Genomic DNA, 22687 nt, shown 5'->3' on the forward strand with positions numbered 1-22687 from the left:
GAGCATTAAGGCCCACCTTCAAGAGCTGGGGAAAGGAGGCTTAACTTTTGAAAGAAGACCAGCTATGCATACACGTTCCCTTTCCTCAGGTTGCCGCTGGAAGAACTCACGTGTTATCTGAGACAGGGGAAAGGAGGCTTTAGATGACTTTCAATGGAGACCACATTTTCTGGACCAAAAACCAGGCGCTGTATTCTGTCCATTTTTTTCCTGGTTTGAGTGACCGAGTTTGGGTACCAGAGTTTAGGAATCAACAGGGCAGATGAAGCAGCGTTAGGACTGGCCCAGACTTCCCTGGACATACAGCTCCCTGCCACCGGAAGAATCGCAGTTGTAGAATGGCAGGTCTGGAAGGCAAGTATCTTGTCTCCAAGGTCATCGGCCTGAAGGCAGCTGGATTAAAATCCAGGTCACCCGATGCTCAAGACAGGGCACTTTTTTTTTTCCCCACTGCCTCAGCAAGTTGGTACCACAAGGATGAGACACCTGAATAGCATCTGGACAGGGCTCCCAGGCAGGAAAAAGGAGGCAGACCCCCACAACCTTGCAGGCTCTGGACTAGCCTAGACGTGGCAAGTGGCTCCATCTTGCCTCCGTGGTGAATAATCCAATGCAAGTCAGACTTCTGTGCAAATCACTTTCTTTATTTGCTCAAATAACACAGTACAAAAATGAGACTCAGATGCCAGCATCAAAAACTCATACCAAATACATAACTTAAAGAACATCATTCCAAATAAGAAACTCTGTACAGAAGGTGCCTGACCCTCTTCTCAAAACTGATTCCGATCTTTCACATTTTAGTGCTGTGTTCCTGAACACTGCCTAAAATGAATCCATAAAATAAATAAACCTCCTCCACTTCTTGGGAGCAGCAATAACACTAAATGACTTTCAGAATCTAAAACTTTGCCTCAAGTTTGAGGCCAGTCCCTGCTAAGTGCCCAAGTCTCCCCCTCCTCAGCTCTACCCTATGGGGCTCATCACAACAGCAAGACAGTGTCCACCAAGGATAACAAGGATGGGTTGGCCATCCAGGTTTTAACACCCTCTCCCCGATGGCCACGTGCTCTAGGCAGTGTTAGAGGGCTGCGTTCATAGCCCTGTCAGGCATTCATGCAGATAAGAGACATGTGTTGGAACTGTTGTGCTGTGTAGAAGACAAAACTTTGCCTTGGTGCAAAAACAAAAAGCCCATTTCTCAAGATACTTTTCTGCCATCAGCTGGAAAATCATCATCATAAGTCTATAAATCCACAATGTCTCAGAAGTCAATGTCTCCTGCAGTTTGGTCTATTGAGCAGTGCACACTCATTCAACCATCCCTGGCAATCTAGCTTGAAGCCCTCCCCCATTTCCTGAAAACTACCCAGACTGTAGCTATCATAAGAATAGCAACTTATATAGACACAGCACTATGTAATTTCAGAACTCTTTGTGTTGATTTTCTTAGTGACTTTTGGCAAATCCCCATGATTGAACCCCATTCAATTTCCAAATTTACTTTTAGATATCATTGCATGGATTATTTGGATTTCCCAAGTGGCTCAGTGGTAAAGAATTTGCCTGCCAAGGGAGGAGACGCAAGTTTGATCTCTGGGTCAGGAAGATCCCCTGGAGGAGGAAACGGTAACCCACTCCAGTGTTCTTGCCTGGAGAAACCCATGGACAGAGGAGCCTGGCAGGCTACAGTCCACGGGGTCGCAAAGAGTCAGACATGACTTAGCGACTAAATAAGCAAAACATGAGATGGCAGAGCTGAAAGGCATCAGCTTCATTTCTCAGCTGTAGAATTACAGGACAGAGGGCTGAGAGGATCCTAAGAGAGACCAGCTGTCCCCACCCTGCTGCGGCCCCATCTAGAGGTTGCAGGGTTCCCGGGAGGTTCTACAGATCCATGTGGGCACTAAGTACTGTCGGCAAGCCGAATAGATTGTGTGAGACCTGTAGCTGCACATCTGTTACGTGCATGTGGATGTTCAGGTCAGAGATTAAGCATAGATGTATTTTTAAAACTAAAGTCAGTCAAAGTTGTTCAGTCATGTCTGACTCTTTGCAACCCCACGGACTATCCAGTCCCTGGAATTCTCCAGGCCAGAACACTGGAGTGTGGAGCCTTTCCCTTCTCCAGGGGATCTTCCCAACCCAGGGACTGAACCCAGGTCTTCCGCATTGCCAGCGGGTTCTTTACCAACTGAGTCACAAGGAAAGCCCGTGAATACTGGAGTGGGTAGCCTATTCCTACTCCAGGGGATCTTCCTAACCCAGAAATTGAACTGGGGTCTCCCACATTGCAGGCGGATTCTTTACCAGCTGAGCTATCAGGGAAGCAAGAGACTTATTTAAAAAACTAACATCTGAAAAAAGGTATCAGCAGCTCTTCTACATGGCATGGGCATATTTTTAGCCCTGGTGAACCAAGAAAACGCACGATAAACAAGCAAACAAGGGCACATGAGTCAGTACTAGGCCCTAAGGTTGGCCCCAGAATGCAGAGGCCTTTATTCCTGGTCCAAGGCTCTAGACCAACGCCTACTGAGGTAACTCCCCCATTTCCTCTCTACCTACCAATTCAGAGGAGAACCGTTGGTCTCACAATTCCAGTTGAGGACCAAGGCCTCCCAGAGAATGTCTGGCAGAATTGCCTGAATCTCAGGCGTTCCATTCATTCATTCATTTGGTCAGTACTTAAAGATTGCCTCCAGCTATGTGGGGTGGGTATATTTAGCCACAGAGTGAAAGCACTTGCTATCTCTCTTTAGAGATATTTTAGCATAATGCAACCAGAAAGGGTCTGATGGGTCACTAATCCAGCCCAGAATCCAAGGTCTGGAGAGAAGGGACGTGGGACTCGTACAGGGTTTTGCAGCAAGTTTGGAGGTAGGTCAGCAGGTGGAGTCCTGGTCTCCTAATTCCCAGTCCAGTGCATTTTCCCCCATGGCCTTTGCCTCCAGTTTTGTAGACGAACACCGTGTTCATTCTCTGTCTCAATGAGCCCACGATGGTGCATGGACACAGAATGGCTGTCCACTCTCGTCCTCAGTCATGTCTGTGAAGCACTGAACTGGGAAAACGTGGAGCATTTTCAGGGTTTCCTGGCTGAAGCTACCAATGTTTGCATAGTTCAAGGGAACTTGAGTGCAAAGCACAGCTTTCAATCTGGACTCTGGATCTGAAAACTTGTGATGCTCTGGGAGGAGAAAAAGAACACAGATTTTAGTCATAGTCCAATTACATATGGGTCCCACCCGGATAACAACAGCCTTCTCATTAACCCACTAGCTCCCACCTCTGGGTCTTTGCTCATAGAGGACCTCCTGCCTGCAGTGTCCTCTTGGTCTTTTCTCCCCATCGACAGCCTCTCCATCCTCAAAGGTCAAAATCAATGTCTGCTACCTCCTGGAAGGCTCCCAGAACCAACTTGCTTTATTGGCCACAGTTAGTGCTAATTTGGCATTTAATTGATATTTACTTTTATTATCAGTAAACAGTCTGTCTTTTTCCATTAGAACCTTTCACAGGCCCTCAGAGCATCTTACACAGCTAGGCTAATAGGAGGCTCTCAATATGTACTGATTGGATGGATGCGTGAATAAATGAATGGCTAGCAAAACCAGAAGATACAGTGTTAGGGCTACTGAGGATGTCAGAACTGATGTCTCTAAAATATCTTCCACAAAGAACTCAGATCACTCCATCCAGTGTTACCTAATCCACCTTGCTGCTGCTACTGCTGCTAAGTCAATCCACCTTAGAGGGCAAATTGTCCCTAGTCTCCAGAAGACAGTGAGTTTGAGAAAAGAGAGGTCGAAGGTCATAAGGGCTTCCCACCAGGAAAGCCACTGAAATGATGAGGTACAAGTATCATGAAATAGAGCCTGCTTTCTTGAGAGACTTATCACATGGCTTCTAAAGTTAATTCCAGGGGGAGACAAAGAGTTTGAGTAAGAGTGATATCATCGCAATAAAGGTCTGGTTCCCCAGGGAACCATTTGGATCTGGAAGTTCTGGTCCTATTTGTCCAACAGCAATAGAACGTTTCATTGCTTTAAAATCACAATCCACTCAGTAGTTTCTGCACTTTAGATGTGGTTGAATGTTTGTAAGCTGGTCATCTTAAGTGAATCTGAAAAGGGAGGGGAGAACTTAGAGTCCACCAGAAAATTCAGATTTGAAACAAGATCAGTAATAAGTTTTCTCTCTACAGGGACCATCCCAGAGTCTCAGGGAAGGGAGGATTATTAGGGAAAGCCTGAAACCAATCAAAAGAGTGAGCGATGGCAGAAGAGAAGCTATTCATAATCAGTCAAGGCAAGGTCCTTGAAGAATGTCCTCTGAGAAGCCTTTCAGAACCCAACAGCCCCAGGGAGCCTTCTCAACTACCTCACCATCCCTTATTTGATATGTAATCTTACTGTACTTTTTTCTTTAAATTTTATGATCGTCTCAATTGGCAAGCCAAGCAGCACAACCCATGAAACAGCAAGAGGGTGAAGCTAAGATAGGAGCCGGTCAGGTATTCCATACATCAAGAAGTATGAAAATACCCCTCCTGTTGGAGACCAGAGCCAAATAAAAGAGGATGCTAATTAGCTTACTAGCAGGTAAGGCGGGGAGGCTGGGAAAGATGAAGACCGCTGTGGTGTAGCATTGTCTCAGAAGGCCTGGACAAGGAGGTGGCATTTGAGCTGGACCCCAGAAGTCCTGAACTAAGCAGGGGAGGGGAGAGGACACGAAGCAGGTCCTTGTGATCTGAGTCCGTCCCCCCTCGTGCCACGGGGCCGGTTCTCACCTGCTGGGCCTCCTCGTTCGGGAACTGGCTGTAACTGGGGCTCCTGTAGTGTAGGCCTGTGAGACTGAGGGCGGTTTGGTAATTGTTGCCAGGACCCTGGTTTCCCAAGCCAAAGACAAATGGGTAGGTTCTCTTGGGCTCAGTGGTGTGGGCCTCTTGGTTGCGCAGCGTGGCTACCAGCTTTCTGAGGGAAGAGGCTGAGGGCTCGTAGAAAAATTTCTTAAAGCTGGGGTGTCGCTTGATCTGGAGGCAGAAATGAAGGCAGGCCATCAGTGTGGCTTGCAGGTAGGTACTCTCCTCCCCACAGCACCCCTCCTCCATCAACCCCACGCAGTCAGGCTGGGCGCCTCCCTGTCCCTGGGACAGAACGCCTTGTTAAATTCCTCCACCTTCCCTGGCCTCTCAGAATCTGCTCTGCAAGGTACAGCTCCAAGCAGCACAACAAAGTGGGAAAAAAAAACAAAAGACAAAATGCAGGTCTTTGGATTCAGATAATGGATGCTTAAACAGCACTCACTAGCTGTGTGACCTCTCTGAGCCTCTGTCACATGTAAAATGGGGGTAATAATACCTTCCTCCAGCACACTATTGTTGGGGGGAGGGGGTTAATGAGATAGTTTAATGTTTTGTGAAAAGTGGATGTTGGGTGAATTTCAGTTCCTGCCCTAAGCCTCCTCCTCCTAATACCTAAATGTCTTAGGTTGGGTTCCCCCAGAAGCAGATCCAAAGACTAGGACTCAAATGCAGCTCACTTCTGTGGTGAGTGATCCGGGCAGACATGGATGGGGGAGTGGAGACAGTGGGGCAAGAATGGGAAGCAGCCCCCTCAGGCTGGCAGCTGAGCCTGATCCCCTTGGGGCAATTTGGAAGCCTCAGAGTTATCCCCCCAAGGGGGGAGGGAGCTGGAGTATGTCAGCCGATGATTGAGGGCTGCTCCTGGCAAGATGGAGAGTGTCACGCTGGCCTATTGTGTGGGTGTAAACGGCTCTGGAGAGGCCAGTCTTCAGGCAAAAGGATGCAAGTGCTGGCAGTCGGGAGCTGGGCCAGGTGATCTGTGGTGCCAGAGGAGGTACCAATAGCACTGGCTACAGGCTCAGCTGTGAAGAATCTGCCTGCAATGCTGGAGACCACCTACAATACCGGAGCCCACCTACAATGCTGGTTTGATCTCTGGGTCGGGAAGATCCCCTGAAGGAGGGCATGGCAACCCACTCCAGTACTCTTGCTGGGATAATCCCATAGACAGAGGAGCCTGGTGGGCTGCAGTCCACCGGTTCACAAAAGTCAGACATGATTCAGTGACTAAACCAGCACCACCACACTGATCACTCATCTATGACCTGCCTCTTTGTATGTGATCTGTGTTTGTCTCTCCAAGTAGACTGTGAGGTTTTCAAAGGCGAGGAACCTTATGTTACAAGCTATCTAGCAATAGAGGGAACTCTAAAAGCTTGAAAGAATTAGAGGCCTTATAATTGCTGAAGCGTGTGCCAAGACAGAGTAAAGGGCAGATAGAGGACGAGATCAGAGCGACTTGGGGAAGGAGGCTTCCTTGAGCTGAACTTCAAGGATGATTTGGACAGGGGGAAGTCCTGGTTGGCAAGTGGAGACACAGAGCTTTACGTTATTTTAAATTAACATTGATCTCCTATGCTATGTGTCCGGCATTTTCTATATAAGCACTAAAGTTGGCAAGTAGGTATTTATCCCCCATTTTGGAAAAGAGAAAACAGAGGCCCACGGAAGTTATGGGGCAGGCCACGGTCACCCAGATGCAAAGATGGGGCCTGAACTTGGGTTCAGTCCTTGGGGGTACTGAGCACTCCTCACCTGCTTTCCCAACTGGCCATCCACTTCTTGGAGAAGGGCCACCAGCTCTTGGATGATCAGCTCCTCTAAGAAAAATAAAGAAGGATTGAGGGACTGTTGACAAGTTCTGCAATAACCCATCCATCAATCCCAGAAGTATTTTGCCTCTAAAACACAGCACACAGATTAGTTATGAAGAACCAAGGAAAATCTTCCCCTAAACTAGAGCTGGAGCATGAGGGTTTTGTTTCGTTTTGCTTTATAGACAAAGAAGGCACTTGGACCTGCCGAGCCTCACCTGCCGCCACATTCAGCTCCGTTTTGACAGATGGGGAAACTGAGACCTTATTAGGCTGCAGAATAGCCTGCACCATCAGCCTGGGTTGTAAACAATGGTGTGCAGGTGGCGGCTCTTACCAAGACTTAATTATGAATATTCAGAATATTTGGAGACCCGTTTGTTATACACTGTTGGCAACTTGAAATCAGCCAAGGTGGGAATTTTATACCTCAGAAATCTGCAAAGGCTACCTTCCCCTGGACCCCGTGCCCCTGGTGTACTGGAGCTTCTTTGCAGTAGGCCAATGGTTATGAGATCCAGAGCAAGCTAGGAGTTTTACAGGAAACATTCATGCAAAGCAGTGGCACGCGGTGGGGTGAAAGTACATCCCACAGAGCGGACAGGCATTCTCCACCTGAAGAAGGTTGTCCGCCTGCAACTCTGCCCCAGTTCAAAGGTCAACCCTGTGTCCTCTCTGCCCTTCTAGAGTCTCCTGGGATATTTGTAAAGCTGCCTTCCCAGTTCCCTACTAGGGTTCAGCCTGTGAAAGCCCTGCAAAGGGGAAGCCCCGGGGCAGCTGTCCCAGGAGAGAGCAGGGTGACACTAACTGGATTCATTTGCTCCATCCGGCTGAGGTCCCACTTCTGGCTTGTGGCTTCTGGCCTGGAAGGGTGCTTCTGGGGCTCCAACTGGCTCCCCTTCTGTGGGTGGGGACCCCTGGAATTCGAGATCCTCCGGATCTGAGGGCAAAGAGGAGTTGGTGTGAATGTGTTTGCACCTGTCTCAAATCCACCAGCAGGTCACTGAACCCAGGTTCTGACAAGAAGCTGTCCAAAGACTCTGGCTTAAGACGGGTCCTGGTTTCCCAGGCTCCTCAGGGAACCCCCAGCCCCACTGGACCTGCCTCAGAGGAGTTCACAGTGCTCTTTGTCCCTCCAGGCATCGCATTCTCTCTTCCACCTACCCCCTTGCCTCCTTATATCTGGGAGGAAAGCAAGCAGGCCTGCCAACAAGTCTCAGCAAGTGAGCCCCCTTCCCCTTTAACTTGGCAAGCCTTTGCTGAGTCCCTTAGTCTGTCTGAATCTCACTTTCTCCATCTGTCAGCTGGGAGAGTTGTGAGGGGGATTAAATGAGATAATATGTGTGAACGCAGCATGCAGCGGGCACTCTGCCAATGTTGGGGGGATTGTTGTACCCCAGTGGTCCTCACACCTTAGTGCAGTGAAGAAACAGAGGCCCAGGACATGTCCTGCTTCATCAAACCTGAGTCTCTCTTTTTCTATCACCTTTCCAGGTGATTCTGATTTATGTATGGCGATGCTGTCATACTATGTTTTCAGGGGTTTATGATGGGTGGGGGAGAGTGTGGGGGGTGAATCCTGGCATCAACCAACTCCTTTCTCCTCTTGAGCCCCCATACCGCCCTACTCTGCTCAGCGTGAAAGTCAAGACTGAATGGTACACCACACATCAGGCCAACCCTGCCCTGGAGGAAGCCACGGGGCCAGAGGCAGCCTCTGTTGCCATGGCAACCCCGGGTCTGCTCACCAGAGTTGCTGGAGACAGAGGGCCAATGGCCACCGACACACAGGGGCAGAAAGCTGGGCTTCTTGGGTGGCCGGGAGTCTGGGCTGGCAGCACCTGCAGCCCCCGCTCTCTTGGGGTCCTTGGAGCTGTGTTTTTTATAGAAGGCTTTTCTGAAGTTTGACTTTCTCTCTTGGCATTTCTTCCTGCAGGCTGGGGCCAAGTTTTCTACAGCCACCTCCGGCTCCTGGACTTGAAGTTGCTGCAGGGGAGATAAGGGAAACTGAGTCAGGGCCCCTGACTTTACAAGTCAGCTGAGACCAGCAGCTCCAGAAACAAACAGAGACCCACTGTGGGCCAGATGGTGTGGTTAGGGCAGAAGGGTGATGATGCTCAGAGCTGGGGAGACAAGCACAGCCTGCAGCGATTAGGGGAGGCTCCAGGAAGGAGGGGAGATGGAGCCAGGCTCTGGCAAGATGTAGGACTAGGGGAGGGGCAGGGGAGTGTCAGGCTGGGGGGCGGTGTCCAAAGTGAAGGTCAGGGTCTATGTGGGGAACGTCTTCCTCACCTTGTCTCTGCACTGCTCCTCTGCTTCTTGGAGTAGGGCAATGACCTTCTGGACGAATTCTTCTAAAAAAAAAAGAACAAAGGGGTTGCTCACACTTGAGTGCTGAGTAAAGCTTTTCTGTGGTTAGTCTTCATTTCCTAAAGTGTTGAGAAAAGCTTTTCTGTGGTTAGTCTTCATTTCCTAAGACCCAGTGGCTCCCTGGGTGATTCTCACAGGCCTCCAGGGTGGGCTGATGAGCTTGCATTTGAGGTCATTCCTGGCCCAACCCATGGTGGGGACACAGATTCCCCAGAGGTGGCCTGAGGGCAGAGCTGGTTTCGTGGGAACAGGTGCTTAGTCGCTCAGTCGTGTCCGACTCTGCGACCCCATGGACTAGAGCCCGCCAGGCTCCTCTGTCCATGGGGACTCTCTAGGCAAGAATACTGGAGTGGGTTGCCATGCCCTCCTCCAGGGGACCTTCCCAACCCAGGGATTGAACCCAGGGTCTCCCACACTGTAGATGCATTCTCTACCATCTGAGCCACCAGGGAAGCCCCAGAATACTGGAGTGGGTCGACTATCCCTTCTCCAGGGGAACTTCCTGACCCAGGAATCAAACCGGGGTCTCTTGAATTGCAGGCGAATTCTTTACTAGCTGAGCTACCAGGGAAGCCCCAAGAACATATTCATCTACTAATTCACTTATTCAAACCATGGGAACATATTCACTTATTCATTTACTGCTGAGGAAGGGCCTAGATGTGCCTTGCTATGTTTAGGAAAACAGCCGAGACCCTTGCCTCCAGGGGAAGGTGTCTCAAGGCCGTCTGGTCCCAAATCCCCCCTCCCTGCTCCTTCCTCCACTTCTAGGTAGATCAGGGGCCCTTCTCAATTCTCCTTCAAGGCACAGCCTCTGTGAAAAGCAAAGAAGGCAGAATGGGAGAGGTAGGGAGAGAGGATCTGCAGACACACAGAAGGGACAGTGATTACATGATTATAGTCTTGGCTCTGCCAATGATAAAATAATAATGATAAAGGTGGCAGCCACCACCGGTTCAGCTTCTCTCCTAAGGCTTCTCCCCGTCTTCCTATCCTCTTTATTTCTCCTGAGGCTCTGCTCTCAAGCTGGGCTACATGACCACACGAATAGTCACAATAAACTGCAGCTGATATTTTTTTAGCAGTTCCCAGGTACACCTCTAAATGCTTCATCACCACTAATTCATTGAGAACTTCCAGCAACTCTAGGGAGTGGGTACGATTCTTATCCCCAGTTTATAGATGAGGAAACTGAGACCAGAGGTGAAGGAGCTTGTCCAAGATCACTCAGCTGGAGAGGTCAGAGCTCAGGTTCAAATCCAGGTTCTGAAGATGTCCCTTCTACGGAGCCCTTGCCATGGGCTAATGCTTTCCTTGCATCTCCTAGTGTCGGCCTCCCCAAAGAAGGCATTATTACTTTTGTGGTTTTACAGCTGAGGTTCAGTCTGGCTTAGGGCCTATGTTCTGGACCCCGAGCTGCCTCCCCAGCCCGCAGTGCTCAGAGGCAGGAAAGGACAGGTCACTGCCTGTCTCTGGTTCAGTTTCTCTTCTGGAAGTAGAGGGCTCAGCTCAGACATTTTCCAAGGGGCCTCTGAGAAGAGAAGAGTGGGTACTGACTGAATTCTGCGGCTCTGTCCTGCTGCAGGTCCTCGTCGCGTCCCCCACTTTCTGCTGGGGTGCGAAGCTCAAAGAGACTTGGATGTCCACCATCTGTAGGTAGAGCCTCTTGGACTTCAGGTTCTTCCACACCTAAAAAGCAAAAGGAACCGGTGGGTGAGTTTCACCAGCCTGAGGGTGTTGACTAACGCATAGAAGTCGGCGGAGACTCAGGGTGCGCTCCAAGGCTAGCGCGTGCAGAGGCTTTTTGGGGGCGGCAGGGGGCTGCTGGGCAGGGCCCTGGCTGCGCTGTACTGAAGACCAAGCTCCCTCGCCCCTTTGCACGTCCACCCGTATAGCTGTCCCTGTTCTGGGCTTCTCCGCCACCCCTCCTCCTTCCCCTGGAAGCTCATCCCTCCACCATCTCAGCTTCACCTGCGAACTGGAGAGTAGATGCCTGATGCCCTGGCCCGAATTAGACCCATCGCAGCCAGGCTCCTCCTACATGAAAACATCTCCCCTGTGGCCTGAAATCCCACCACCAGGGATCCACTCTTTGGTGTTAAACATAGCTTCCTCCTTCTTAAAATGTGAATTCCTCCGGCCAGGATGACCTGCTAGGCTGCTCCTCCCTGACACCAGGAAGACCCTCTCTCCCAGTAACTCTGGCTCCATCGAGATGGGCCCCGTGACCACAAACATGATTTTACCTCCTGAAACCCTAGTTCCCTCATCTGTGAAATGGAGATAATAAGATGTACTTCCTAAGATGAGGACTGGTGGCCAACAGATACACAGCCAGAAAATGTCTTATTTTTACAGGTGAGATTTGAGGCACAGAGTTAGGGATTATACAGCCCAGCACCCAGATCTCCTGCTTGCCAGGCTCCAGTTCCTTCCTACATGTGCTACCCGCTGCCAGGGTGTGGAAGCTGAGGCTGCAGAGAGACCACGATAGTTGGTGGAATTCTCTGAACACAGTTTCCACCAGGGGCTTAGCTGGGCTGCCTAGACGATGAGGTGTGGTGTGTGGAGGTAACCTTCTGGCATTCCTTTTGCCCTCCCCACGCTGCTCAGGGCAGAGTGAAATTCAGAACTGGGACGGCAGCTCTGCACATGACCAATTTAAGCCATGGGGAAGGTTCCAGCGTGAGAGGCAGTGTTGCTATGGTAACCGTGAGCCTGCTCACCGGGGAGGCTGGAGCTGGAGGGCCGATGGCCGCCTACACACAGGGGCAGAAAGTTGGGCCTCTTGGGCTGCCGGGACCCTGGGCTGGAAACATGGGTGGCCCCTGCTCTCTTGGGTTCCTCCGAGCCAAATTTCTTAAAAGAGAACGCTCTCTTAAGGCTGGACATTTTCTCTTGGGATTTCTTCTTGACGACTGGTGCTGGGTTTCGTGGGGTCGCCACAGACTGAAGGGCTTGATGCTGCTGTGGGAGAGATGAGAGAGAAACTGAGTCAGGCCCCTGACCCCCAGGAGAGGGGAAAGCTCCCCAGGAAGCAGCTGAGGAGCACCCAAGGGCTTCAGGGTGGCCCCAGGCACGGCTGGTGACAGAGGCCGGAGCAAGGGAGCAGCAAGGCCTGGAAGGACAGGTAGGGTCTGAGCAAGGAGAAGGGAGGGCAGTGTGCCCGTGGGCATCGGCGTGGACGGTTCGCGCCTCACCTCTTCCTCCCACTCGTCTCCCACTTTCTGGAGCAGCTGCACTATCTTCTCGATGATGATATCCTCTGGAAGAAAACCAATACACCAGGTTAATCTTTGTAGGCGCAGAGAGGACTCTTTTTAATGACTGCCTTGGCCTTCTGAGACCAACTTGGGACTTCTGGATTAAGTGAGGGTCCTTTTAAAACAGCTCCTTTAGGCCACAGATTGGGGATGGGGAAGCACACATCCCAGGGCCTGGTCCTTCTAAGAAAGGGTTGGAAGATCCACAGGTGAAGGGTACTAGGCCAAAGCATGCAATTTTATGCAGAAATTTTGAGTCAGTCCTTCAGGCATTCAACTTGTACCCCACAATATCCTTTGAACTTTGCAGATCTGTAAACATCTACTTTGAGTTTGTGACCCAGGCTGTGTGACCTTGGGTAAGTCTCTTAACCTCTCTGGGCCTTTGTCACTTCCTCTGTGAAATGTGAATCATAAGTCCCATCCTGGATCCCTCAGGAGGCTGTCAGGCCATCAAAGGAGACTGCGTTTGGAAATACCTTACAAGGTTAGAGATGATTCGACCTACAAAATTTCAGCCAGGGAAATGATGGCACGCCAGCCCATCTGAGGTGGACAGAGGCACTTCAGCAGGCAGGACACAGATAGCCTGCCACGCTGGTGCCCAACCACACTGCCAAGTCTTTACACAGAAGCCCAAACGATGTAAATGGTTTTCTTTTGATATTCCAGTCGACCTACCCAAAGACAGTGTGCCCAGAGTGGCCTCCGCTAGTTGCCAGCTGATCAGTTTACACAAAAGAAGATGCAGACTAGATTCCCTCTTCCCAGACTGTCTGCAGATGTTCTTACCCCTTGCCTCTCATTTATAAACCCTGTTAGGCTTTTGTTCCTTGACTCAGTCTACCAGCCATCTCCCTCTCACGTGAGAGAACAATCATGCTGCAAATTTCCTGCAAAATAACCAATTAAATGCCTCTTAGCTACTCCTTCACAGATGCATAGCGCCTCTATTTTCATATCTTTTAAAATATGCCCCTTCTTGGTAGGAACTTAGATTCATACAGCCTTATGGATTTTATTAAGGGCAACAACAAGACTGGGGTAGTGTATGAGACTGTCCTTATTTCTTGCAGATGTGTGTCTAAGTATTTAAGGATGAAGCATCACTTTACTTACAGGGGTTCAGCAACAATGAAGCAAGGATGGCTGACTATTAACAATTTTAAGTATGTGAATGTGCACAGAACTATTCTTTCCACTCTTTTATACATTTAAATATTTATGTATATGTATGTGGGTGTTTATATATATATGTGTGTGTATATATTCCTTCTATAAATTTTAAATGACTTAAAAAGTTCCCATGCTCATCAACACATAAGGCAGAAGCATTTTCCAGAGGCCAGTCTAATTCCTGAGACTCCCTTCTGTGAAACTCTAACTTAAATGGACCAGAGGCACCAGAAGAGCCAAGGTCAGCACAGGCATTTTGTGAGGTCTAAACATCCAAGGTCCAAGCAGTCGCCTGGAGCAATCCATTTTGTTTGCTAACAGAAATATCGAGCTTTCTGGGCTTCTCTTCCTGCTGGTGACCTACAGCTTGGAAAGAAACTTTCCAGACTCCAGCACCCTGACCTTCGAGGAGCAAGAACTGGTGGAGATCAGAGACTTCTCCACCTATAATAAAGATGAAACCAAATGTGTGGGACTGCGTGTGGGTGTCAGTGAGATTCTTCTGACTTTGTTAATCAACGCAGTGCATGGAATTCACAGCAGGCCAGGCACTGCTGGAGCCAGCTCTAGGCTTAACCAAAAAAATCAGAAACCCTCCAAGGTTTCCATTTGAAAAGCGGCTGCCTCAGTCCAGACATCTTTCTCCACTCCCCCACCCCCAAGTATCCTGGATCTTCCTTGGATCTCTTCTCCCCATGAAAAACATGGTGAGTTTTGAGTCCTGTAGGGCAAATTTCCATCTTCCTCCAGCTGCCTATGGGACATTCAACTCTAGGACACGAAACATCAGAAATGGAAGGCCCCTTAGGGACCAGCTCACTCATTTTACAAGTGAGAATCAAAGAGATATCAGAGAGGGATAGCAACTTGCTCAAGGTCACACAGCAAACTTATCCCAAACTTGGTGGAATCAAGTCTAGAACCAGCAGCCAGCTGTTTCTACTTCCCTGTCACCTACCCCAGGCCTCACACATAGATTAATGTTGGGGGATAGAGCTTCCTGCTCAGCTTCCCCTCTGCCCTCATATTTCTCCCTGGCTGTGCTCCTCAACCCTGAGTACTTAACAATAATAGCATCTGCCACTTATGAAGCCCTTGCTGTATGCCAGCTCTGGACTACGGCTGCCTGTTATAGTCTCTGTTGTATCAATGAAAGGGAAAATAGAACTGAGGCTCAGTGAGGCAAGCCTCCAGCCCCAGGTCACCCAGCCGGTGAGTGGTGGAACTGGGGTTTCTCCTCCAGTTCTCAGCCCCCGTGAGGCTCTACCTCTAAGAAGTGATGCTGTTCCTGATGGTGGCCCTACCTTCCGAGTCCCTTTCTGTTGAGAGGTTTGAGGAAGCAGCTCAGAGCACCCCAGCCCTTGGGGTAGGGGTTGGGGTGGGGTCACCATAGAAACAGGCAGAGTCTGCTCACCCCTGGCTGCTGGGCCCAGGTTAGCCCCCTCGCCGCATGAGGCCTCAGCCGCCTTGGCCTCTTGGCTCTCAGCCTCCTGGTCTCGGGTCCCCCTGGCCTCCTCCACACCGTGTTGCCTTTGACTGTTTTTCTTGCGGCTGGCCTTCTTGCTGTGGGCCTTCTTCCTGGGAGCTGGCTCGCCCAGGCTCTCGGGGGGTTCTGCGGGCTCAGGGGGGCCCTCCTTCCCTTTTGCCTTCTTGTTGGTCTTTTCCTTGGGCTCCTCAGGGCTCATCCTGAAGAATAAGTTCACCACAAACCTCAGCCACCCCTGCGGGGCCTGCCGCTGGGCCTTGTCCTTCTTGGCGTCCTGCTGAGGCCTCTGCTCACTGAGAAGGTCCTTGGTCTCCTCTGGGCTGGGGGCAGCAGCTGTGGGGTCCTGAGCCTCCACAGACTGAACTCGACTCTTGAGACATCTGGTCCCATCACTGGCCGTCCGACAAAGACCTTCCCTGAAGGGGCCGGTGGGCAGGGAAGGGCCCTGGCAGTCCCACGACTCTGAATCCTTCTGGGCGTTCTGCAGCCTGTCCAGAGACTTGGCTCTCCTCCACGACAGAGGCTTCCTCGGGCCCCTTGGAGGCTCCATTGCACTACAACTGAAACAGACAGCTCCCTTAGAAGAGGCCTTGGAGGTTGTGAGGTGGGCTACTGGTGCTGACCCATGTGCCCATCCAACCTACCCATCATGTGAGTACTATCAGCTCTCAAAGCCATTGTCTTGTTTAAATTCCTCGGCATCCCTGGGAGGGATGGGTATCCTTGTCCCATGTCCCAGAGGAGGAAACCGATCCACAGGAGGTCATGCCCCAGATCTCACAGCTGGACCCCTAGAACCTCCAGGAGGACCACCCTGCCAACACATGGATTGTAGTCCACCGAAACTGAGTTTGGTGATCTTAGTTCCCTGACCAGGGATTGAACCTATGCCCTCAGCATTGAAAGTGCCATGTCCTAACCACTGGTGTGTGTGTGTGTGTGTGTGTGTGTGTGTTCAGTCACTCAGTTGTGTCCAACTCTTCATAACTCCATGGACCGTAGCCCACCAGGCTCTTCTGTCCATGGGATTTCCCAGGCAAGAATATTGAAATGCCATTCTCTTCTCCAGAGGATCTTCCCAACCCAGGGATCAAACCCGGGTCTCCTTCATTGCAGACAGATTTGTTACTGTCTGAGCTACCAGAAAAGCTCTACCTACCCAAAGGGGCCCTCCTATTGGCAAGATTTCTTCGCATGTTTAGCGGTTTGTTGCCTGAGCCTCTCTGCCTCTCCCCTTGTCTGTTTTGCTGGGTCTTGTTTCCTGAGTATCTACGAAGATGCCGCACATCACTGGCACACAGTAAGTACTTATTAAACAAAGGAATAAATGTATAATGAGCGTTTAGTAAACTGAACAATACCTAAGAGTGTGTAGTTAACATACAATAAATGAATTCGGACCCGTTCCATCTTAAAGCAGCCGGGACCCTTCCGTTCTCCTTCCAAAATGAAGCAACTACTCATGGAAAAGAAAAAACAACCTCCTCTTTCTGGGCAGCATTTTAACCAGGCTGGGGTGTGGGCAGTACACTTGATTTGTGTGTCTTTAATCTGAAACTCCTGAGGCTTTCCAATTTTTCTGAAGTTGTTCAGAAACCCTTTGCCCTTTGGTGAAAGTTAAGAGAAAAAGGAAATATGGTTTGGAATCTCAGTCCTGAGTTCCCAGAGATTCCTATGGAATTTAGATTTATGGGTTGCCTACTCTAATTTGCAATACAGCTTCATCATGCATTTACTATTATTAGTGTATTAAGTATTAATGTATCTACATTATATCTTCTGTGTTTACCAACTGATTCATTACTTTAAAATGGATTCTGTTACTATGTCCAGCTTAGAGACAAAAATGAGAAGCTGTAATTGCTATTTCAGATGTGCAGGGATCCTTGTGAATGTGAGGAAGATACATAAAGAGAGGGAAGAAAAGGCGCAGGGAAATACAGAGAGATTTGAAGGTGAGAGTTAACAGTTAAGGATGCCTTTCTTCCTTCAAACATGAGTTTCAGGAGGAAGGGTAGGGAGGATGGCCAGAAGCCAGTGGGTTCCACCCGGCAAGGCATCCACATGCTTGGAGTCTTGGAGGAAATGAGGTGAGGAAACAGGCAGTTTGTATGGATTTATTTGTTGCTCAAGGTTCCTTAAAGAAGCAATAGAGTTACATGAAAACTTTTAGCAATGTTATTTTATCTGAAAGTTGTCTAATGTTCTTGAAAGCCTCAGAAGCTGCCTTACAGTTATGCCTCCAAGATGTGGCATTAAGTGGGATAAGAAGAGAAATCATAGAAGAAAATATTTTGCTTTCTTCTCATTAATTTCTTTCGGCAAAGCTTTAACAGGCACCCGCTATGTGCCAGGAAGGTTGCTCGGTGCCAGGGAATGAAATGCGGCTGGAGCGCTCATGTGGGCGGGGGGTAGGGTGCACGCAGTGAGGGCAATGATGCTCTGTTCCCCTGATAGCTACTCTCACTATTTAGTTAGTTATTTTAAACTTTATTGTTAGTGTTTTTTTTTTTGCCTGTACCCTGTGGCATGCGAGATCTTAGTTCTTCTACCAGGGATCGAACCTTCCACCCCCAGGACTGGAAAGGCGGAGTCTTAACCACTGGACCGCCAGGGAAGTCCCTACTCTCTCTCTTTAGCAGCACATGGTTTAAAGAGAAGATAAGTTGAGGTCAAAGTTCTATTTGATGTTAAGATCAAAGTTAGCTGAGCCAGAAATATTCCTTGAGGGACTTCCCTGGCAGTCCAGGGATTAGGATTCGCTTTCACTGCCGAGGCTACATCTGGGTTTCATCCCTAGTGGGGAAGCTGAGATCCCACATGCTTCTGGCCAAAAAGAAAAAGGAGGGGAAAAAAAGAGATATTCACTGAATGATGTCAGGGTGCTCTCTGCTTGCGCTGTATGTGCCTGTGATTGGGCAAATTGGATGAGGTTGGCAGAGAAGCTGCTCAGTAACAGAACCATCAAACCAGCCCCTTTGCTTCCTGCACTAACTTGGCTCGAGGGGGTTCCCCACACAGAGGGCCTGACATCTTCCTCCAACGAAAGAGAAAAGAGACGCTGTTATTAGGGAAAAAACCTGTCATTGCTATGGAAACGGTTTCCCCCATTGCTGATGGTGGCAGTGTCCTCCTACCGCATTCAAAGGACACTCTGCTACTTCTAATCAGAGCATCAAGACAATTCCACTTGACAGTGGTTTTCCTTCGTGCAGTTTTTTCAAGAAAACTGCCTAGATTTGGCCCCTGCTTTCCTGAAACAACAGCGCCCCCGATCCCAGAGGAAGGGGAGGGAGGCGGAGAGGAGGAGCAGCTGCAGAAGCCCCAGGGGTAGGGCAAGGTGGGGGGCGGGGGAGGGGGCGGAGAGCATGACCTTGGCATTCCAAGAGTGTTCCCCAGGGAGGAGAAACTCCAGGGTGTAGCCAGATAAAGAAATAAACATTTTTTAAAAAAAAGCCTACGCTCCTCCAAGGAGGCACCTGGAAGATCTGTGGGGCAGATGTATCCTCAGACTTTTAAAGTCTCAGAGCCCTGCCTGAGAAGATTGTGTTTTAATATTAACCACCCCCTCGACACACACACACACACACACACACACACACACACACTACCCACACCACACATACACACACACACAGATTCTGTGTGTGCTGAAATTAAATCTTTCCAGACTTTCTAATTATAAAATTCTGCCTATCCAGAATTCATCAAAGCAAATCTTTCTTTTTCCTTCCTCTTTTTTTCTTTTTTTTTTGTTGTCCTGTATCCCTGCTTTGCCTGGGACATTATCTAAGTTCTGCCTGCCGATCGGGGAATTCTACCCCGTCCTGGTCTTGCCTCCAGATGGTAACCCTGAGACAGCCGCAGACCTTGGCTGCGCGAAAACCCAGCTGCTCTCGTAAACTTGTTGATTGCCTTGACAGAAAGTGGATTTCAGAGCAAAGTCTTAGTCTGCTCAGAAATACCCATAACATCCCAATGATCTGCCGATCGCAGGACTTCTGACATGCACCGATGACGTATTTAAAAACAACAGCAGCGAAACACCAGAGAAAGTGCCCAGAGCGGACCTTGGCCAATTGGGAAACTGGCCAACTGTTCACAAGCGTGCTGGCGTTTGGGGTTATTTTCTCAATTACACGCTGACCTCAGCTACACATCATTCTCTAATTCACGCACCTGCCAAGCTCCTCGGCAGCAGCTCTATCACCGCTTCCTAGAGGGAGTTTAGCTGCTCCCCTTCTCCACTCCTGGACTGCAAACAATAGATACAACGAACAGCCGGCCACTCCGAGGGAGCGTAGTGTGGACCCAGGGTCATATCCACAGACTCTCATTGCTATAGACGAGGTTTGCGTCCCGCTCAGATTCATATGTTGAAACGTAATCCCCAGTGGGACGGTAGTACAAGTGGGGACCTCTGGGGTAATTAAGTCATTTGAGCAGAGCCCGAATGAAAAAGACTAATGCCCTTATACAAGAGACCCCAGAGTGCTCCCTCACCGTGTGAGCACACAGAGAGACCCGGTCTCGGAACCAGGAAGCCCTCACCAGACACCGAACCTGTGGGCGCCTGAGTCTTGGACTTCAGCCTCCAGAACCGTGAGAAACAAATCCCTGCTGCCTCTAAGCCACCCAGTCTACGAGAGTTTGTGACGGCAGCCCAGACAGGCTAAGACACTCGTGTGACCCCAACACATGCTCTCGTACCCTCAACCTACGAGAACTCATAACACCCTAAAGTTTCCCTCCCGGGCCCCCAAGTATAAATACAGGGCCTCATTCCCCGGGTATCCGTCTGCCCTCTGCCCTCCCTGTCTCGATCCAAGTTCCAGAAAAAGGGCCCGAGCCTGTCTGGTTTCTGTTGTGTCCACACTGCCTGGGAGGCTCTCAGTGTTTCTGGAACAAATATGCAAACACAATCAGCTTACCAGCCACAGGGCACCCAGCACATCCTCCATCCACAAGCTCTCAATTCAACTTGGCCCCAGCCTGGCAATGAGCCAGGCTGGCAGTGGAAGGTTGAGGCTCTGACAATTAAGAGATTTCCCCACAGTCTCACAGTCCAGAAGCAGGGGGAGATGGGGTTTGAATCCACTTCTCTGGATTTTAAATTCTTTTTCCAGCACTCAGTGGCCTCCCATAAACACACTCATACACACACACACACTAGGGGTAACCAAATCTGCTATTTCATGCTGACACTGATAACCACGTCCACACACGTGCCTGCTGTGACTTGTATGCCTGGAGTCACACACTCACGTGCGCCCAGGTATTAACATTTCTGTCCCAGAGGCAAAGATTGTAGACACAGGGTGGGGCTCACAGACTCTTGGCTGGAAGCCAGTCAGTGAGTAGGAGAATCAAGGGCTGACTCTCAGCTCATGTTTCCTTCTCATCAGCACAAGTGAGCCCATGGCCACTCCGAACGCCAAAGGTCAGTGCCTGTTTGAGGTCAAAGTCTTCCATTTGGGCTCTCAAGATGACTGGTCCACACCCAGAGCCCACACCCTCTGGGAGGACTGAAGTGGGGGACAAGGTGGTCATCTCTTCCCTCAACACTGGACCCGTCCTGCTCTCACACCCGCCTCCCAAGTGTTAAGTGGGAACAATTCAGGTATTCCTTCTCCTTCGTGGGGTCCCTAGGAGGGTCCTAGAATTGGGAGAGACCTGAGGAGTGTAGGATGCCTTCATACACTCGTACCCCCTGTTGGAGCACTTCCTGCAATGGGGGCTCAGCACCGTTCAAAGCAGATAGTCCCACTGTCAGCCCGCGGGAATTAAGGACAGTCCTCCTTAAACAGGGGGTTCCTCAGGTGGTGCTAGCGGTAAAGAACCACCCCCCCACCCCCCGCCCGTCACTGCAGGAGACATAAGAGATGCAGGTTCGATTCCTGGGTCAGGAAGATCCCCTAGAGGAGGGCATGGCAACCCACTCCAGTATTCTTGCCTGGAGAATCCCATGGACCAAGGATCCTGGTGGGCTACACAGTCCATAGAGTCACAAAAAGTTGGATGCAACTGAAGGGACTTGGCACATGCACACTCCTCAGAGCTGACCTGGCTAGTGGCAGGCCCTCACGCCCTGAGGAGAGGCTGCCTCACCCCGAGTCCCTCCAGCTAGCCCATCACCCGACGGCCCAGGTCTCTAGATGTGTTCTCATATCTCATTGCTTCTGGAACCCTCTCCTGCCTGGATATCCATCCCTGAGAACTCTCCAGCTGGTCCTTGTCCACCTTAAAATGTGAGGCTGGGCAGGGATGAAGGGCTGCAGCCACGGCCTGACCACAGCAGAGCCCAGTGGGGTTTTGCATGAAGCTTCGACTTCCCTGGTGCTCAGATGGTAAAGCCTCTGTCTACAATGCGGGAGACCCGGGTTCGAGCCCTGGGTTGGGAAGATCCCCCGGAGAAGGAAATGGCAATCCACTCCAGTACTATTGCCTAGAAAATCCCATGGACAGAGGAGCCTGGCAGGCTGCAGTCTATGGGGTTGCAAAGAGTCAGACACGACTGAGTGCCTTCACTTCACTTTGGATTAAAGAGGCATCTGAGCCTGGGGCTGGAAAGTTGGGTCAGCTCTGCCAGAGCCGACCTGCAGCTCAGTGTCAAGAGCTAGACTTGGACCATCTGCCCAATCTGATTGTCACCATCAAACACACATCACCTGGTACCTATTTTCCAAAAGGTTGGGATTTGCATCTTTTAAGGATCTTTTGAAACCGAAAACAATGAACTCCCTAACAGTGGACCTTCAGACCCCTAGACAGCAGTGAGGCAGATTGTGTGGGCAGTAGGGTCATCAACACAGAGCAGGAGAACTCAAAAACGACCACAGCACCCCTCCATCCAGCACTAGAGTTTGCGCAGGTACCCCCATCCCATTCTCACCCCATCTTGTCCTCTATCCACGACCACAGACCAAAGGCCACGCAATGTTATAATCGCCCCTAAAACCTCTGTTGGAGCAGCAGGCCCCCAGAACCCTTTTCATAAGATCTCCCTGCCTTGGACTAGCTTCCAAGAAACTAAAGTGATAAAACCTTAGTCCAGCCATCGGTAATGACACCTCCATTTATGCAAAGTTTCTCTTTACTACGTACCTTCACATCAAGCTATCACTTGACCTCCACAACATCCAACAGGGAAATGAGCAGGAGAGGTATGTAATGCTGCCCCCATCCTACAGATGAAGAAACTGAGGCCCAGGGAAGTGAAGTTCCCTGCTCAGGACTGCTAAGCTAGTAAGCAGCAGGGCTGAGACTTGAGTTCAGAGCTTCTAAATCCAGGTGAGTTCCCAGCTCCTTGCATGACACCTGGCTGAAATCATGTCATTGAACTTTGTACTTTTCTAGAGATGAAGAGATCAGCAAGCTAGAAGCAGTGCTGGGACTGGACTCGGGGTTTACCCTCCTTTCCAGACCCCAAGATACCCACCTACTACTCCAGTCGTCTAAGGAGAGTATCATTCAATCAGCTTCAGAGCATGGAAGTCGCTCCTGTCCCAGAACACTTTTGATCGGGAGATCCCAATCAAGGGTCTCTGCATCAGGTACTTCCCACAACGTCTGGGCACCACTCCCTGTCTGCTGAAAGGTGTATCCAGTGAGGTGTAGTAGTCCCAGCTCTCCCAGGGAGAAGATGCTGCCGGTTTCCAGGCTGTCTCAGAAGATGCTTTGGTCAGAACCATATATATCATGCTGGCCAGGG

At 50.1% G+C, this 22687-nt stretch overlaps 1 protein-coding gene across 2 annotated transcripts; it reads right to left on the bottom strand.

Moving 5' to 3' along the window:
* Positions 1 to 623: 623 nt before the first annotated feature.
* On the bottom strand, positions 624 to 22643 carry BNIP5 (BCL2 interacting protein 5). Of its 2 annotated transcripts, none has more exons than XM_042237080.2 (11): positions 22415 to 22643; positions 14905 to 15536; positions 12252 to 12316; positions 11778 to 12015; positions 10609 to 10740; positions 8974 to 9035; positions 8430 to 8667; positions 7490 to 7621; positions 6623 to 6687; positions 4793 to 5035; positions 624 to 3190 (listed from the first exon to the last, which is right to left on the bottom strand). In XM_042237080.2, exons 1-11 carry the CDS (start codon positions 22444 to 22446, stop codon positions 3155 to 3157), a joined length of 1875 nt encoding a protein of 624 aa, XP_042093014.1. In that variant the 5' UTR covers positions 22447 to 22643; the 3' UTR covers positions 624 to 3154. The 2 variants fall into 2 exon arrangements, with proteins under 2 accessions (XP_042093014.1, XP_042093013.1); XM_042237079.2 differs by having other exon boundaries at positions 11778 to 12018.
* Positions 22644 to 22687: the final 44 nt, after the last annotated feature.

This window comes from Ovis aries, chromosome 20 (genome assembly GCF_016772045.2).
Source record: "Ovis aries strain OAR_USU_Benz2616 breed Rambouillet chromosome 20, ARS-UI_Ramb_v3.0, whole genome shotgun sequence".
Taxonomy (NCBI): domain Eukaryota; kingdom Metazoa; phylum Chordata; class Mammalia; order Artiodactyla; family Bovidae; genus Ovis; species Ovis aries.

What these genes read in the sequence shown, in the direction of transcription:
- BNIP5 (XM_042237079.2), bottom strand. Translation starts at nt 22,446, where the DNA reads ATGATACTCTCCTTAGACGACTGGAGTAGTAG. An exon ending in AGGAGCAGTGCAGAGACAAG is followed by an intron (nt 8,668 to 8,973) that starts GTGAGGAAGACG and finishes TCTCCCCTGCAG; the next exon opens with CAACTTCAAGTCCAGGAGCC. An exon ending in CGAACGAGGAGGCCCAGCAG is followed by an intron (nt 3,191 to 4,792) that starts GTGAGAACCGGC and finishes TTCTCCTCCCAG; the next exon opens with AGCATCACAAGTTTTCAGAT.